Below are 19,056 nucleotides of genomic sequence, written 5' to 3' on the forward strand. Positions count from 1 at the left end.
GGCTCTGTGTGAATTCACCGGCCTGATCCATCTCTCCTCTCAATCTGCCCAAGCCCCCCGCCTAATCACTCCCCTGGTTGTCTTCTCCCATGCTCTTCTCTGTGCCTTCTTTTAATCTGCCCCCCTATGTTGGGAATTCCCTCCTTCTCATGGGGCATCAAGCAAGCATCCCCCTCTTCATTCACATCCTTCTGTATAGCACACCTCTTTCCCTGTCAAAGTTAATTCTCCTAGGTTTGTTTCATCCTTTGGGAAAAAAACCTGTTGTTCGATCATCTGGCATCTGATCCACAGAAGTCTTTCCATTGACTTCAATAGGCTGTGGATCTGGACCCCTGGTGCACTTTACAACAGTACTGTATTGATTATCCATTTTAGAATGTATGTTACAGAGGCAGGGACCATGTTTTCCCTTATGCATTATTCAGCAATGATTACCCAATAAACAATACATACTAATAACGTAGAAGGTAGGACTTTATATATATATATTATTAAAACTTACTCCAGCTGAAAAAAAAAAATCAGTTGTAGTTATCCCAAACTGAGCCGGAGGAATATCTCTAAAGGCTGAAGATAGAACAGGAAATAAAATAAAGTGCCTATGCACTTAAACTGAAGGAGTCATCTCATTATGTATATACCCTAAATCTGTGACTTCTGACCTTACCTTTGTATGGGGGAAGTACATTTTCTTGAGTGAATTAGAAAAAAAAATAGGCCAGCAGAATTGTAATCTGATTTCAGAAAATTTGAAAGGCATGCAGAAATGGTGTTGCAGCATGGAGATCTCTTAATAGGCTGTGCTTAAGCAAAGCTTAAATATTTAGATTTATTGGTAAGTAATGAGCATTTTTGATTTGCGAACTTGTTCTGAAATAAGGCATTTGTTCTAGCGAACTCATTGTGAATCTATTATTCTCCCAGACTCCAGAGTAATTAAAAAAACAGGTAAAAAAACCCAGGTTCACTTCAACATGGCATATAAAGGGAAATAAAGTTATAGTAATATGTGCTTATGTTAAGAGTTGTTGCATGTAGCCCACATTATGAAATTCCCAATTCTAACCATTAGCCAACCTAGTAAACCTATATCTCTCATACATTTGAAATTCATATCCCCATATACCTTAATATTTGTGCATCAAATGTTATTCATGTCATTAAAAATAAATGTTATACATACAGTACACCTATAATTGGTAATACTTTGGAGAATGAAGAAATATTACCTGTCAAAGCTTCATATAGGTCTGTCTGACTCAGAGGTAACAGAGGGAAATGCTGGGATTTCAGAAATGCTAAGTAGAGGAGGGGAAAAGGGCAAGTTTCTGAATTTCCCTGCCATGGAAACATTTTAAATATTTTATCATATGCACTGCCTTTGTCAGGGAGAAGGACTGAGGGGACCATTGGAAAAAGACAGAGAAAGCTAATTTAATTATTTAGACGAGTTCCTGCTTTAAAACTGAACATTATGGCAATTACTCAATACTGATGTAGGAACTGTGGAATGGCTACACCTGATCAGATTAATGGTCCATTTAGCCCAGTGTCCTGTCTCTGAAAGTAGCCATTACCAGCTGCTTCAAAGGAAGGTGAAAAATACCTCATAATGGACAATTATAGAATAACCAGCCCATCAAGAAAGTTTCTTCGTAACCCTGTCAATTGGAGGTTATCCTATGTCCTGAAGCATGAGGTTTTATATTCCTTTTGAATTGTTATCGTAGCTGTGAGCAAAAGATGTTCACTTATCTTTTTTTCAATTGCCTTTTACAATTTTGATGAAATAATCTCATATGTTCCTCATTCCAAGCCACCCCAGCAAAACAAAATTTATATAACTTTTGAAAATTAGGACATACAAAAATTGACATTTTAATTTTAATTCTCCCAGGATGAGGGAGAATGATTTGGTTAACAGTATCATCCATTCAAGTAATTGTATATAGCCCTCAGTTCTAGCCTATTAAAAAAAAAAAAAAGCCTAACCATGTGTGTATTTATGGAGTGATATACATACAATTCAAGTACGCAAGGTATGAATTTAATAGCTAAGGGCCCAAATTTCCAAAAGCAATCTCTAGGGCCCCAATTCTCCACATGTTTTATTTTACAGATAATGGTCTAAGGAACAGGTGAAGCAAATTGCCCAAGATCACACAAGAGTTCTGTAGCCAGGAAGTGAACTCAGATGCCCCAGCTCCCCACCCAGTGACTTACGCACAAACCATCCTTCTCTTGTCTTCATTAGGAATTTGATGTATTATATTATAGACAAGATTATATTATAGACAAGATCCAGAGGGTTGTACCACCATTGTCCAAGCACCTGCAGTTCCTACTGACTTCATTGGGATTTGATTGTGCTCAGGTCTTCAGAAAATGTCAGATCACTTGTATTTAGGTGCCCAAATCAGCATAGGCACAATGGATCACAAAAGTTAACACTTTTCTCTGCTGTCTAAAGTTTTCTCCTCTCATACAAAAATCTACATTTGTGAAATGAACAAAAACAAAATATTAAGATTGTTCCCCTCAATTTAGAGAAAATCCCACATCTGGCTGGCTCCTAAGGCCCTTTTGCAACTGACTATGTGGTCTGCTTCTTGTGTTTATCACTTAAATACTGCCCATCATCTTGGCCCCCAGCAGCCCAAAGAGAAGTACAAATGAAACTGGGCCACAAAGCCACTTTGCATGGAAAATAATATCAAGGTCATGAACAAGTTTCTGTGATTCAGCTATGCCTGTCTTATCCCTGGGACACAGTCCTTATTGTTTTCCATTGCGCATCTGTAGCTTCAAGAGGGGCTGTATTTAAAATCAATGACAATGCTTATCTTACCTTTCTTCCACAGCAACTACTCTTGACTAGGAGTGATTGTGTAGGCCTCAAGAGATCAAGTTACTTTCCAGTAATAGCACAAGTACAATGCAACTCAAATTGCTAAAGATAGTGGCAGGCAATATATAAACCTGAATGCAGATATGGATGAATAATGCAGACTTTCCTTACAAGCTGATAATGCTGGCTATGGCTCATATAATGCTATTATTAGCACCAGAGCACCTCAGGTTATAATTTTTAAAAGGAACTATATTGAAGGACCAGAGCAAGAGAAAATTCTATTTATTATTAATTATTATTATTATTATTATTTATTATTATTTATAGTAACAAAGTCTGGTAGCCCGACTATTATTCTTATGATTATAGCTAGACTCAGGCAGCACTCTTGTAAGGTATTAGCAAACATGAGTAAGGATAGAGGAATCTGCCCCCTTCTATTATCTTTCATGATTATCAGTGACAGGCTAAAACGAGTATATTTTCAAAGTGGTGAACAGGAATTAATAAAAAACCACAACCAAACCACTCCCATTGATTTTTATGGAAGTCACTTGAATTCCTTCTTAACTTTTCTTTTTTTTAAAATTTACCCCCATTAATTTCTACACTGTGCTACAGAAGCTGAAAACAAAATGAAAATAATCTTTCATATGAAACACTTCCAAAAGAAAATTCAAATCAATATGATATATAGAGAGATTACTACTTTAATAGGAATTACCAAGATTTTAAACAGTTTAACTAGTCAGCTGCTTCCATTTACAAGACACTTGAAAGAACATACATCATTCACAACTAATGCATTATTAGAAAAATATTTTAATATATTTTTAATGATAAAAAGGAACTGACAGTGATGACTGTGCCCTCATATTGTCTTATTCGTCTACAACTTAGGTTCAGAACTTCTTCTGCAGCTATCTCTCATAGAATCATAGGACTGGAAGTATCCTTGAGAGGTCATCTTGTCCAGTCCCCTGCACTCATGGCAGGACTAGGTATTATCTAGATCGGGGTCCCCAATGTGGTGCCCGTGGGTGCCATGGCGCCCGCCGGGGCATCTATGTGCGCCCACCTACTGGCCGCCGGACAAGCAGCTGCCGAAATGCCGCTAAGAAGCGGCAATGTCATGAAGCGTCGCCGCCAAAATGCCTCTGATTTTCGGCGGCATTTCGGTGGCGACGCCTTTTGGTGACGCTACTTCTCGGCGGCATTTTGGTGGCGATGCTTCTTGGCATTGCTGCTTCTCGGCGGCATTTCGGCGGCTGCTTGTCCGGCAGCCATGCTCCTCGGCGGCTAGTCGTCCGGCCCCCACCACACGGAAAGGTTGGGAACCACTGATCTAGATCATTCCTGACAGGCATTTGTCTAACCTGCTCTTAAAAATCTCCAATGATGGAGATTCCACAACCTCCCTAGGCAATTTATTCCAGTGCTTAAGCACCCGGACAGGAACTTATTCCTAATGTCCAACCTAAACCTCCCTTGCTGCAATTTAGACCATTGCTTCTTGTCCTATCCTCAGAGGTTAAGAAAAACATTTTTTCTTCCTCCTCCTTGTAACAACCTTTTACATAATTGAAAACTGTTGTTATGTAACTCCCCAGTCTTCTCTTTTCCAGACTAAAGAAACCCAATTTTTTCAATCTTCCCTCATAGGTCATGTTTTCTAGACCTTTAATCATTTTTGTCGTTCTTCTCTGGACTCTCTCCAATTTATGCACATCCTTCCTGAAATTTGGCTCCCAGAACTGGACACAATACTCCAGTTGAGGCCTAATCAGCATGGAGTAGAGCAGAAGAATTACTTCTCGTGTCTTGCTTACAACACTCCTGCTAATACAATCCAGAATGATCTTCATTGCTTCCCCTAAAATGAACTTACAATAGACTCAAAGTCTCATGTATGACCGAGTTATTCTGTATGAATATACAATTTTCCTTCCAGAGAGCACCACTGTATGGGCAAGATTTTTAAAATGAGGTGCTGTTGAAAGAGAAGCTGTGAAAACAACACCTTCTTACTTGACCCATCTGATCTCTGTGTATTCAGAATCACTGTTGCTTTCTTTAGTGACTAAAATAAACTTTTGCTACATTTTTATTTTTTTAGCACTACAGAGGCAATTTAACCTTGAGAGAGTAGGGTAGAATTTATTTTAGATTGTCTATCAACAGAATTGTCACTTAATTCTCAACTGCGGGGCCAAATTCTGTCCTCTGTTATATACATTTGGCTTCAGCGAGGTTGCACACGTGTAGCTGATGATGAATTTGAAAGAAATGGGGTTGCAAAGGAACAGAATTTGACTTGCACTTGTACTAGTGTTGATTCACAAGAAGAAATAACACAGCTTATATTCTTTTGTTGTTGTTGTTGTTGTTGTTGTTTTTTAGATCCTAAATTGAGATTGCAGGGCTAGCAGCAGTACTTTACTTGTATATTTATAACAACAACTTTTTACTTGCAATGGAATGAATTTGGTTTGGAAATCATTCAAGTCTAGATTGTGGCTTTGTAAGAGGTAGCATACAGCTGTGCCACTGGACAGGAAAGAAGTTGTGCCTCTCAGAGGTATAACTCTCACCATGCTTGTATGTTGGTCTGGAGGTGGGGAATTGTAAATTGCTAGCCTATACACAAAGCAAATTATTATATCCTCCATCCCCGCTGTTGGCTGTGCTGGCCATAGATCCCAGGCTTGCAGTGGCTTGTGCAAAAAATATTAAATACACAAGTAATCCAAATAATTCAGCACTTCTGAAAGGTTCTGTGTAAATTTGGTTCTAAAAATGGGTGAAGGTTTAAGAGAGTTCTTATATTTTTTATCCTATGTTGTTGTGTCTCTGCCAGGCATGACTCATAGCACATACACCATTTTTTTTATGGCTAATTGTAACTGCATCGAAGCCTGCATATTTTCAATCCTGAGGGACAAAATTATCCTTTGATTTTCTAACACAATTGCTTTTAAGTCCCTAGGATTAGCACTGTGTAATGTAGAGAATTTTGCATAGTGGAATTGTTCCTGCTTACACCAACACTGAATTTGCACATAAATCTATAAACAACTTTCCAGTAATATCTGTAGAACACAGCAGTTTGGGAGAGTTGGAAGGTCATCGCCTATTAACATGATGCATACTCTTTTTAAATATTCATTTTGTGCACATATGTATGTGTTACCTGTACAATGAATGGATAATCGTTGCAGAATCGTTTAGTGGACTAACCATTGGTTTATAATCTAGAAGAGACACCTGAGTTCCAAAGCTGACTGTCACTGGCTTACTCTGTGGCTTTTTGGCAAGTCACTGAACCCTTCTCTCTCATTTTCCCCATCCATACAATGTGTATATCTATTTACTTTCCTAATTAATTACCATTTATACAGCATCTTGAAGATGTATAACAGCTTGTAAGTATTAAGTTTATGGGTTTTTTTATATTTCATCATTAGAAAAAATGAATACAGTTTTAAATCATGGGAAATGATAGCAGTAGAATTATTTTAAAGTGGTTTTAAAATAGTATACACCTATAATTTCCATCTGAAGAGTCAATTTCAGATACCCTTACTTGTATTGAGTAGTTACCTTACTCCATGAATAGGAAGATACTACTCAGTGTAAGTTAGGTAATCAGGATCTGGTCCAAAACAATAAAGCCCTTGAATTGAGTCAGATCTCACACTGGTAAGAATGAAAACTAAGTCCGTTGAAGTCAAGGAGTTGCACTAGTGTGAAAGCTGTGTATCTGGAACCCATGACTGTTTCATGCAAGATAATGGGCACTGCTGAGAGGGACATACAGAAATAGTATTTCCTAATTTTTCTTTCTTTCTGTCTAAAATTTTTTATAGGTAATCCATTACTAACCAGCAAGGTCAATGTTATAATAAATGTCTTAGATGTCAACGAATTTCCTCCAGAAATTTCAGTGCCATATGAGACATCTGTATGTGAAAACGCAAAACCGGGACAGGTATTTTGATATTTTGGTTTCCTTTTAATGTTACTATTATTTTATAAAAGTAAAAGCCAGTTTAAAATAAAATAAAAACTGTATTGTTCATGGGACACACTTAAAAATAAAAAATTGTGGATGAGATTTTTCAAAGCTGCCTAAGGGATTTGAGCACCAAAGATTCAGCATCCAAATTCCCTAGAAAGCTTTGATAGTATCAGCTTGTAATCCTTTTGGAAATTAGCTATGTGTTCCCAATGAAAACAAGCATTGGCCTTTTGAAATTCTTATTGTTGCCCATCACATTTTCTGTTATTGGGACTATTTATTTATATTATGGTAGCACCTAGAGGCCAAGGCCCCATTGTAGGCACTGTACAAGCATATAAAAGAGACAATTCCTACCCCAAAGAGTTTAGGATTAAGCATAAGATTATATACAACAGGTGGATAAAACAGCAGGGGTGGGCTCAAGGAATCAATTAGATGATACTTGGTCAGGTGTCTTTATCCATATGTTCCTTACCTGGGAAGAAGTCTCAATAAAGCAGACATATTTTCACCCAAAATCAGCAGTCTGAAATATACACATTACACTCAGGATCTGATTGTGATACCCTCACTCAGCTGAACAGCACGTTACTCCACAAGTGATCCATTTAAGTAAATAGTAAAATACGCAGAGTAAGATGTTTCTCAACTGACTGAAGCATCAGAATTTGGTCCACAATTCTTTGATATGTGGTCCTGTTTAAGTGCTGAACAGTCAAAGGTCTGCAAAGCCCTAGGCCATAACATCTTTTGTAATGTATTAAAATTTTGCCTCAAGGAAACAGGGCTTGCAGCTTTAACAGTTTGATTACTTCAGTTATCAGCTGTGTTCCCTTTAAGTGCGCGCCTGTGTGGCCGCACATTAGGCCATCAAGGGCCACGCACCAGCCACGCAGGCATGCACACCGGTTTGCATGAAGAATGTGGAGGGTGGGGGCATTGGGGTGAGGTGGTGGGGGTTTGGAGGAGCTTGGGGCATGCTGGACTAGGGGGAGGGAGAGATGCCTCTCTCCCCCAGCCCCAGTTCCAGCTGGGGCTGCAGCAGGGATGGGAGAGACGACGCTCACCCCAGGCGCCAGGTCTGCCCGGGGCTGTGGCTGGGACCGGAGAAACAGCTCTCTCCCCTGGCCCCAGTCTTGGGGCTGTGGCGGCCGGGGAGAGACTCCTCTCCCCCAGCCTTGGGGCCACGGAGGAGAGAGATGTGTGCGTGTGTGTGTGTCTCTTTCTCTCTCTTTCACACACACACACATTTTCTCTGTGTCTCACATTCACACTTTGTGTCTCACGTGCACACGTACACACAGTCTTTCACACTCACCTCCCAACACATGTATTCTTCTTCTTGTTGTTACTTCCTGCAATGCGCACATAGTCTCTAATTTTATTCTTTCAAAGTGCTATTTTATTTTTTTGGCTGGTCTACGCATTTCATAATTTTTATTTCTCTTTTATGCTTAAATTTAATTATTTGAGTAGTGAGTTCTAAAATGCCTAACCTGTCCTGGCTGAAGTAATTATCCCTATGGTAACTTTTTAAATATATATATATTATATCTAGGTTTTTTGTTTCTACTGATGGTGCACATCCGCACATTACATCCATACTGGTGCACATAACAAAATTAATTTCACACATCAGTGGAAAAAATTAGAGGGAATATTGGTTATCAGCTATGGAATTAGAATGATTTTGCCTGCTCTATAATCAGTGACTAGCAAAAAGCAAAACACACCTGCCTATGTAACCATCATACTCATTTTTAAGTGACAGTTTTGTCTGTGATTTCAAAACACATGAATATATAAAAATTGACTGACAAAAAATTGTTGGTTCCATTGAGAAGCCAGGGAGCTAACCCACATCTATATTTAGGTGGTGGCAGTTTTTCAGTTTTTGTACTTCATCCCAATGTCAGTGCCAACCCACTTGTTTTTATTTTGGGAGGAAGGCTGGGAGAGCTCAAAATTTACCACAAAAGGAGCATTGTGTATCAACCAGTATCAGTGAGGTGCTGTAATAATCAGTGGGCATCTATGGTCTGCATGTACCTCTGTCTACTAATCTGTCTTATGTATTTTACCTTCTTATTTCACCGGTATAATGTAATATATGGTGTTTATAAAGCCTCTATCAGTGTGTTATCTAGTCACTGATACTAGTGATGGGAGAATCTTAAAAAAATTGGCTCAAGTGAGCATTGCAAAGCTTGAACAGGTACCAATATTAAGTGTTTTCTAAACTAAAGTGTTTTCTTTTTTAAAACCAATGAAAGCTCTTATAAAGGCATACAGACATCAGTTTACACCATGCTTTTATGGGGCTTAGTGGATAGAGCACTGGACCAGGGACTTAGGAGACCTAGGTTCTAGTCTCATCTCTTTCCACTGGCCTGCTTTGTGACCTCGGGCAAGTCATGTCATCTGTCTGTGCCTCACTTTCCCTATGTTTAAAATGGGGACATGGTACTAACCTCCTTTGTAAAGAGCTACGAAAGCTGCTGATGAAAAGCATTTTTACATAAGTTTGGTATTAAGTTGGTAATCAATAAAGCTGGTGCACAGTGACTTAAGAGCATCCACAAAGGGGTTTGTATTGGTTTTACTACATCAGCTTTAAAAACAATTTTACTCTAACCAGTGCAAGATGTACGTGTAGATAAAGTCAGAGTCCCACACATACTCCCAAACTATTGCATCTCTGGCCTTCTCTCTTTGCCCTGATGCTTCCCTTCCGCCATTTGTGTACAAAAGAGGTCTTCTGAGACAGACTCTTGGGCATTCCCTCTAAACCAATTATAGCAAGAGCCTATGGGGAGCCAAACTTCCACAGAGTTTGTGAAAGGCATTCAGATCTGGAGTTTTGATTCAAACCTGTCTCTATTTTGAAAGTCTCATTTATTTCATCCCAATTATCATGTTATTCTTAATGTGAACTATATAGTATGACATTACTACTTGGCAAGAGAATATCTATATCTATCCTGTGACTATCACTATGCTTTTTAGGTACAAGTTACAAAATATTTATTTGTTTCCATTTTTATTTTCATGGGATGATTTTATAATCTCATTCAGACAGCTCACAGTGTGACTTGCTTGGATACACCACTCCGCAAGAGAATGTGGCATTCTGCCTTCATCCTCTTACCTTACAACACAGAAGAATGGCACTTTATTCCAGCAGGAAACAGACTCTGTCATGTCTTATTGCTTAAATGTCCATTTCTGTTGTTTCATTTGATGACTACATTAAGGTTCTTGCAAAGCTGTTTCTTTTAAAAGAGTGAACTGACCTCAAATTCAATTTCAATCTGGTTTCAGGTAATTCAGACTGTCAGTGCTGCGGACAAAGATTTGTCCCCTGCTGGACAAAGGTTTTCCTTTAGACTGTCACCTGAGGCGTCCACCAAACCAAATTTCACAGTCCAAGACTACAGGAGTAAGTTGTTTACCCATATTACTAAGGGAAATGATGGATTATCAGCTCTTGATGACTTCAGTTCAAGACTGGGTGCCTTTCCAGAAGATATACTTTAGCCAAACATGAGTTACTGAACTCAATAAGGTGACTGGGTGAAATGTAAGGATCTGTGGTATACAGGAGGTCAGACTAGATGATCTAATGGTCCCTTTTGGCCTTAAAATTTGTTAATCTGTGTAAATAATTTACATATTTTGTAAATTGAATATCTTAATATTATTGAATATGTAAATATAATACAGTATGTAAATAATACATTACAGTTTTATATTTACATAATCTATTGCCTTAATTGTTCATGAGTCAAAAAAAAGGCCAACTAATCTGTACCAGCGTTTGTATTTTGTTGTCAAAGCCAAAGAGAACTACACAGCATCGGTATGTACACGCAATAGCCCATTTTTGTAAGTGCATTATGATTCATGACTCATGCACAGTGAAGTTTTACACAAAGAGTTTCACCTTTCTTCTTTTTTTCAGTTCATTTACATAGTGCATTTGATAGCACTTATTGCACAATCACGTTCACTGTTTCCCCTACATAGTCAGCCAGTGAGCCCTTTCTGATGATAGAAGGTGAAAAATAAGAAGCTGATGATAGAGTAAGAGAAGCCCAGAAATAGGAAGGTAGGGGCTTGAAGGAATGAGGTGAAGTAGAATGTAGGAGGAATACCTCAGTTAATTTATTCTATTTACCAGCTCTATTTACTGCCCTGAAAATTTTTTCAAGATGTCAGAATTTTTCCCATTGTATATCATGACAAAACTGAGACCTTAAATTTTTTCCCATTAAAAAAAAAAAGAGGGAGACACCCCCAAATAGCCTGAATCAGAGGGAGTTGTGTCTCTCACATCCCAGGTGAGTGCCTTTACCACTGGGCTATTGGCTATTCTGGGATGGCTTGCTCTCTCCCTCTCCAGAAATTCCATCCTGGGCTTGAGAAACCTCTCTCATTCTGTTACATTCCCACAAGAAGCTTTGGTTTCAAGAAAACAGCACTTTGTCATGAAACAACTGCATCCAGTTCTACCTCAAGTTCAGCCATGAAATGAAGAAGGAAGGCACAGAAGGGAAATGAAGCATGAACGAGTTTGTCTCATAACACTGATTTTCTTCTTTTGGGGGGGGGGGTAGGTGGAGGCAGGGGGAAGAAATCAGTGGGACCAAAGGCTGAGTGGAAACCACACCAAAGTAGTCTACCAGATTCTGCTCTTAATGACGTGTACTGACTCCTAGCAACTGCAATGGCAGCAGTTTTGCCAGCCCCAACCATTCAAACCTTATGAGTTAAGGCTCCCAAAAATCACAAATGGCATAAAATCATGAGATATTTAAAGAAACAAAAAACAATATTTTAAGTGATTTCATGTTTTTAAGCTTCTCTCTGCAACTATGAGGTTTTAAAACATTTTTAAATGAAAGCTGAGATTATCCTGATTCCAGGAGTTTGGGTATAAAAGAAAGAAAAAACACCAAGCACTGCAGGACTCACAATAAAATACAAGTTACCAGAATAGTCAACACTGTGCCAGAGGCACACACATACATCCAAAGAACCTTTTTAGGCCCATTTTATGCTAATTTCCCATAACTATTGATATTTGCATTTAGGAACAAATCCTACCTGTCTGTTATTGTACTTACAAGGCCTGTTCTACAATGAAAAAAAATGGTTGGTTTAACGACGTTAGTCAGGGGTGTGAAAAATCCACACCCTCTGAGCAACATAGTTGAGCCAACTTAAGTCCCCTAGTAGACAGCGCTAGGTCAATGTAAGAATTCTTCTGTTGACCTAGCTATCACCTATTGGAGGTGGCTTACCTAACTGACAGGAGAATCCCTCCCATCAGTGTATGTCGTTTCTACACTGAAGAGCTACAGCAGCGCAACTGCAGTGGTGCAGCTGTGGCATTTTTAAGTGTAGACCAGCCGTAAGGCACCTAATCAGAATTAGATCTGTGTGGGAACCACCGTTTCTGTTTTGTGATACATTCCAGAATTTTTATATTCTTTGTCTTCATTCTGATTTAGAAAAAAAAAAAAAAAAAACTTCAAAAATTACCCATGAAGGGAGTGGGGGGGGAGTGTTTTGGGACTATTGAAATCTTTTGTTTCAATTTTGACATTACTATACAACATAAAATTATTTTCTTAATGGAATGCCATGTTGATACTAAAGAAATCAAAATGTTCAGGTCAAAAATGGAACTTTTAGACCTTATCAAAAAAGCTCCCCCCCTGCCCCAGCATGACAAAATGTTGTCAAAACTGACACATTCCTGTGGGAAGTTTCAATTTCAATGAAACACCATTGTCTGACAGAAAGATGTTCAGTTGGACAACGTTCAACCGGCTTTAATCAGAATAGTATCTAGGTGCTTAAGAAATCTGGTCTATAAATACTTGCACTTAACTCCTATCAGCTTTAATGATTGTTGAACATAGGTATCTGAGAGCTGGATGTGGCTCTTAATCTTTATATTCAGTGGCAGGATTCAAAGGGGGAAGGGAAAAAACATCTAGTAAGTGAACTCTTGTAATGTTGCAGCAAATGATCTGAACTAGACAGTAATGCACATGGTGGGGGAGATGGTAAAGGGGAATGAGCACTGCAGGCTATCCCTAATCAGACTTGACAGTAAATTGCTTTCCAATCATGCTTTTCCTTTCGCCTCTACTTAATTCTTTTAATCTTCACATCATTGATTTCCTACTCAAGTTTGCTTGATTCATGTAAAGCAGTGGTAAGTCAGCTCCTGCTGGGAAGAAGTGGCAAAACTCAGCTCCTGGGAGCTCTGTGCAGTTTGCGCACTGATTAGTGGCAAATGTACTAATGGTATGGAGGGCTCAGTTGATTCCTGTAATTTTCTTTTAATTGTCTGTTTTCAGTGGGGTGGGGAAATCGAGGGGTATTGTGCTTCCTCCAGCTGCCTCATTGTCAAATCCAAAAAGGGTTAAAGTGAGACATATTCATAATGGGGACCTGATCCAAACTCCACTGCAAGGAAAGGAAAGGAAAGATTGAAATCCCCTGCTAATGGAATACCTGTAACAGGAAAAAAAAAAGGAAATATATATTCTTTTTCATTTCTGCTTTGAAATGTTAGCTGTCAAGCTTAGCAGGATAAATGTATACAAACAACAAAGATTAGTTGTTGCCTTGAAAAAAAAAAAACTTGGCTGCATCTGATTTGAATTTGACAACTTCAGTAATAATGTACCAAGGGATTTACAGAGCATATATAATCCACTGATTCAGGAAGCCAGATTATTTGTCTGCTGTTCAACAAAATACAAACTTTTAAATATTAAGTGAAGCACAATAGAAACAATCCTATGATGACTGTCATGTTTTGCAGACAACACAGCTGGAATTGAAACCAGGAGAAGTGGCTACAGCCGTAGGCAGCAAGACTTGTATTTCCTCCCAGTTGTGATAGAAGACAGCAGCTATCCTGTACAGAGCAGCACAAACACAATGACTATCCATGTTTGTAGATGCGATTCTGATGGTACCATCCTATCCTGCAATGTTGAAGCAATCTTCCTACCAGTTGGACTCAGCACAGGAGCTTTGATCGCAATATTGCTGTGTATTGTTATACTTCTAGGTTAGTTTTCATCCTGTAACAAAGTATGTCTCTGATTCTACTTGTGAATTAATTTGCGTCACCGTAGTTCCATTTATTGTTTAACAAAGGCCACTGAAAATGTACAACTATTTACAAAGAGAACTTTTATGCTTCTACCTTTGTAGAAAAATATCCCAAAGCACTGACCATTAATTTGAATCCGAGCATGCAATCTGCTAACTACTACACATTTCTTATGGAGTAGGGAAAAAATACCTTACAGTTTGGTTTGAAATGCAAATTTTGCTCTGAAACAGTGTTGATTAAATACATTTCATGAGGAACTGATTTCCATATATTTAAAATTACTAAGTCCGCACTAGCAGCTACCTGGTAAGGGCCTTTCTTCAATTATTATGAGGGATTAAGTAAGAAGAATGAAGAAATGAGACAGGAAGACATAATTATAATGTAGACTGTGGCTGACTGGACCATTGCAAAATAATATAACATTTGTACAGAAACTGATTCCATAGCATGACATTGCTGTTTGAGTACAAGCGCTCTTTACCATGAGGTCTTACTTATACAGTAAAAAGAACAGGAGTACTTGTGGCACCTTAGAGACTAACAAATTTATTTGAGCATAAGCTTTCGTGGGCTACAGCCCACTTCTTCGGATGTAGCCCACGAAAGCTTATGCTCAAATAAATTTGTTAGTCTCTAAGGTGTCACAAGTACTCCTGTTCTTTTTGCGGATACAGACTAACACGGCTGCTACTCTGAAACCTACTTATACAGTGTAATTGGCAGCCCATGCTACTGCCTACCTTCCCCAGAATAAAGCCCTAGTACACTATTAGTGTAATCAAACCTACTTTATTACTTACCCAGTAGACTCTGATTCTGATAGGTGTTAGCTTATGCCTAAAATAGTACTTCAAGGTGTTAAATGCCCTGAATCCAAACTTTTCAGACCAGCTCCTTACACACAACTACTGGTGGAGGACACACACCTGAACACACTCACTCCCGGCATATAAGATAGTTATGCACTGGAACAAATTACCTAGGGAGATTGTGGAATTTCTGTCCTTGAAGATTTTTAAGAACAGGTTAGGCAAAAACCTGTCAGGGATGGTCTAGATCACTGATTTACAACCATTTTTCATTTGTGAACCCCTAAAAAATTTCAAATGGAAGTGTGGACCCTCTTGTAAATCTTAGACATGGTCTGTGGACTTCCAAGGATCTGGGGGGCCACAGGTTGAAAACCACTGTTCTAGATAACACTATTACTACTAATAGTCCTGCCTCAGTGCAGGGGACTGGTCAGGTCAGGGTATCTCAACCCCGGGGTCGGGACCCAAAATCGGGTTGCCAGAATGTTTCAAAGGGTCAGATGGCAACTCCAATTGTTCCTGTCACATGGTGCTGGATGGCCTGCCCCTGATGATGGGAGCATGGGTAGGCAAAATGTGAGTGAGTGGCACTGCAGCCCCATGAGCCAGGTAACAACTTCACTCTCACAAATTTAGTCCAGTGAGGGGGACAGGCCAAACCTGAGCTGTGCTTCAACCCCAGATGTTGCAATGCCCAGAGAGGAGAGCCAAGCCCAACAACCAACCTCACAGTACAGAGCTGCAGGAGCTGCCACTGAGGAGCGAGTGCCTGACAAGACCCATCCCCCACAGGGGACAGGATCTGACCGAAACCATCCCAGGACCTCCACCCTCAGACTATTTACTGGGTTGAGACAGGTCGTAAACTTTTACAAATGGGTCCTGAGCCCAAAAAGATTGAGAAACACTGTACTAGATGACCTATCAAGGTCCCCTCCAGTCCTACATGTCTATAATTCTATGATGTGACACAGCAACTGGGTAACACGGACTATAGCAACAGCTGCTAAGAGACTCTGGAGTCTGAGGGGTCAGTTCCATCACTGATTCCCACAGAACTCTGAGGGCCATTTACTTTGGCTTTGTACAGAGTAGAGGATTTGGGTCTATTAGTGGTTCTCTGCATTCCACTCAGTGTGGTAACAGTGTGCTATGTTACACTTGCCCTAGGAACATTAATTTGTCAATGACAATCTTTAGTACTCCCCATAGCCTAAGGTGATCTTCTATATCTCAAACCCACTTCCTACTATTTATTGTTGTATCTGTAACTTAGAAGCCTCCTCCATAATTGTTATTTAAGAAACCTACCTGATACAGAAATTTTAAAATCAGATATTTCAAAAGTCAACAATCTGCTGTACCCTTAAGATTCATTTTCACTAGAAAACTACACTGAGTTAGAACACCACCTTGAAGAGCCATGTTAATTAACACAATATTATTGGCCATGATCCTGCAGTCAGTGTAGCCAGGGAGAAGTCATGTTCAGTACTGTGTCACTGGTTCCTGGGTAAATTATTAGGACCAGGGTTTAAGCCCAACCTTTTGATATCATGTTGAACATGATTTGTTCCTGACTGCAAAGTCACTATCAGCATCATGTCATTAGTGTGACTCCTCAAGGTCATGTTCAAATATTATTATGAATCGCTTTTCCACCAGAATATGCTGGTTCGTTAATAATCAAAACATATAGCAAAAATATGTCACCATTAATGAAAATTAATTTCCAAATTGGAAAAAAAAACAACAACAAAAACAGTGATAAGGAACATTTTGACCTCTTTGATACAGAACATTGGTTTTCTGTTTCAAAATTATTTTTGTTTCAGTTATTTTAAAATGTGTTTTATAAAATACAATATGAAATAAAAAAGGCAAAATCTGAATGAAAAGTTCTGATCAATCCAAACAATCCCCCCCCCCACACACACACACACAATTTCAGCTTGCAGGAAATTTTAACAATTTTCAATTTTCTTCCATCCATTTTGGAACGGAATAAATTTTCACATTGTGAAACTACCCTCAAAACAAAAAAAATATGATTCCTACATGGCTCTATAGTAAAGGCAAGCCCTCTGGGGGCTTATTCATTATTCGGTGCATAGCTAGCAATGATGGGAGTTAGGTGCGTCAAGCTGCAAATATTACCTTACTGATTATAGCACTGTTTAAAAAAAAAAAAGCAGCAGGAGCATGTCTTCTAAAGAAAAGGTCCTTTTGATTGCTCTTATCTATCATAGAAGGATATATTAGTGTGTCAGCAGACAGCCAAGGTATTTCCATACTTGTCTTAATTTACAATTCTTCCCTTGTTCCAGTCATTGTTGTGCTGTACGTAGCACTTCGAAGGCAGAAGAAAAAAGACACCCTGATGACCTCTAAAGAAGACATCAGAGACAATGTTATCCATTATGATGATGAAGGAGGTGGGGAGGAAGACACCCAGGCTTTCGACATCGGTGCCCTGAGGAATCCAAAAGTGATTGAAGATAACAAAATACGCAGGGATATAAAACCAGACTCTCTATGTTTCCCACGTCAGAGACCACCAGTGGAAGACAACACAGACATAAGAGATTTCATTAATCAAAGGCTGCAGGAAAACGATGCGGATCCCACTGCACCCCCTTATGATTCACTGGCAACCTATGCCTATGAAGGAAATGGATCTGTAGCAGAGTCTCTGAGCTCTATAGATTCACTTACTACAGAGGCAGACCAGGATTACGATTACCTGAGTGACTGGGGACCCCGCTTTAAAGTCTTGGCAGAGATGTTCGGAGAGGAAGAAAATTATAATACTGATAAAGTCACTTAAGGGGTGGGGGGGCAAAAGGAAAGAATAAGAAAACTAGAACAACAACAAATTAAAAATAAAACCCAGGCTTTATAGGACACGATTCCTTTGATTATAAAAAGACAGCACCTGTTTCCAGCAAGTTACTATATTTATCATACTGTCAGTTTTGATTTGGTCTGCAAAGGGAGGATAAACCCTGTAAGATATACTTTTTTGTTGTTGTTTTTTGTTACTTGGGAATAACACTGAGACAAGCTCAGGCCTATTAGCTACAATGTACTGATATGACAACTTAGACGGAAGCTAGCTTTCTGGCATCACGGTGGAAGAGTGGTAGATTTTTCTTAATTCCACTAAAGTGCCTATTGAAACTTTTATCATTTAAAGTGGTAAAGACTCTGCTATGATAGTGTTACAGAACTGAGCTGTAAACTGGACATAAAGGACATTATCTTTATGTCAAGAAGCAATAGCAACATGCTGACTTCTAGTTCTTTTAAAACAAAAATGAAGATAACTTTCTGGAATATATCCAGTGACCACAACTCAAGGGGTAATGTTTTGGATTTTTATTTTATTTTAAGGAATAATAATAATAATTGTATGCCAAGATATCACATTTCTTCTGTCCGCATTTCACTGAAAAATTGAATAAAAAATGCTATTACTCAATTTCAAGATGTAAAGCCCAAAATTAAAAACACACCACACTTTGATCTTAGCATACATAAAGGAATATTTAAAAAGTTAATCAGTTACACTTTTTCCAGGATGAAAGAGAAAATTATGAAAACATCTATTCCTTTATAGGAAGGAAACTTCCCTTGACTCCCACTCATCATGTACAGACAGGTTATTGGTACATCAGTGGTGGTTTTAAGAGGAGTAATGTATTTTTTAGTATCTGTTGGTTTTTTTCATTGTAAGTATGACTAATGAAATATATATAAAGAACCTCACATCGCTTTTCTTTGAAATTAGTTTGTCATTCTGTCAATATTGTAGACATACATGACAGACAGGACATATATGTTAAACTCCTGCTGGAACCTGCGCAACTGGTCCTAAAATTCAGGATATGTCATACTTTGGTATCAGTACCACTATGGTGTCAGATGTTTCAAATGTCTTAGAGCACTCTGAAAATGAAGCCTACAGTAGTCTTCAAGAAAATATTCAGCGTCAGATTAAATTATACATGTAAAATGTTTTATATACATAGTCGTATACTTAGAGGAGTGGATATAATTTCAATCATGTGGTACACAGGCATCATTCCACTGAAGATTTATTGTGACATCATAAACAAAGTTCATGAAACTGGAAGCTCCAGCTGGCATTTCCTTGTATTACATTTTTGATATATTTTTTTTTCCATCTGATTTTTTATTGCATTTTTTCTTACACTTTCAAAAA

General features: G+C 38.6%; 1 protein-coding gene across 2 annotated transcripts in view; it reads left to right on the top strand.

The window, feature by feature from the left end:
* Positions 1–17,658, top strand: part of CDH12 (cadherin 12) — a 216,880-nt gene extending 199,222 nt beyond the window's left edge. For both annotated transcript variants that reach the window (XM_065399706.1, XM_065399707.1), the window contains 4 exons: positions 6,721–6,842; positions 10,197–10,314; positions 13,717–13,968; positions 17,159–17,658. In XM_065399706.1, the coding sequence (XP_065255778.1) occupies positions 6,721–6,842; positions 10,197–10,314; positions 13,717–13,968; positions 17,159–17,658 (992 nt within the window). The remainder of the gene's footprint in view (positions 1–6,720; positions 6,843–10,196; positions 10,315–13,716; positions 13,969–17,158) is intronic.
* Positions 17,659–19,056: the final 1,398 nt, after the last annotated feature.

Source organism: Emys orbicularis, chromosome 2 (genome assembly GCF_028017835.1).
Source record: "Emys orbicularis isolate rEmyOrb1 chromosome 2, rEmyOrb1.hap1, whole genome shotgun sequence".
NCBI classification, from domain to species: domain Eukaryota; kingdom Metazoa; phylum Chordata; order Testudines; family Emydidae; genus Emys; species Emys orbicularis.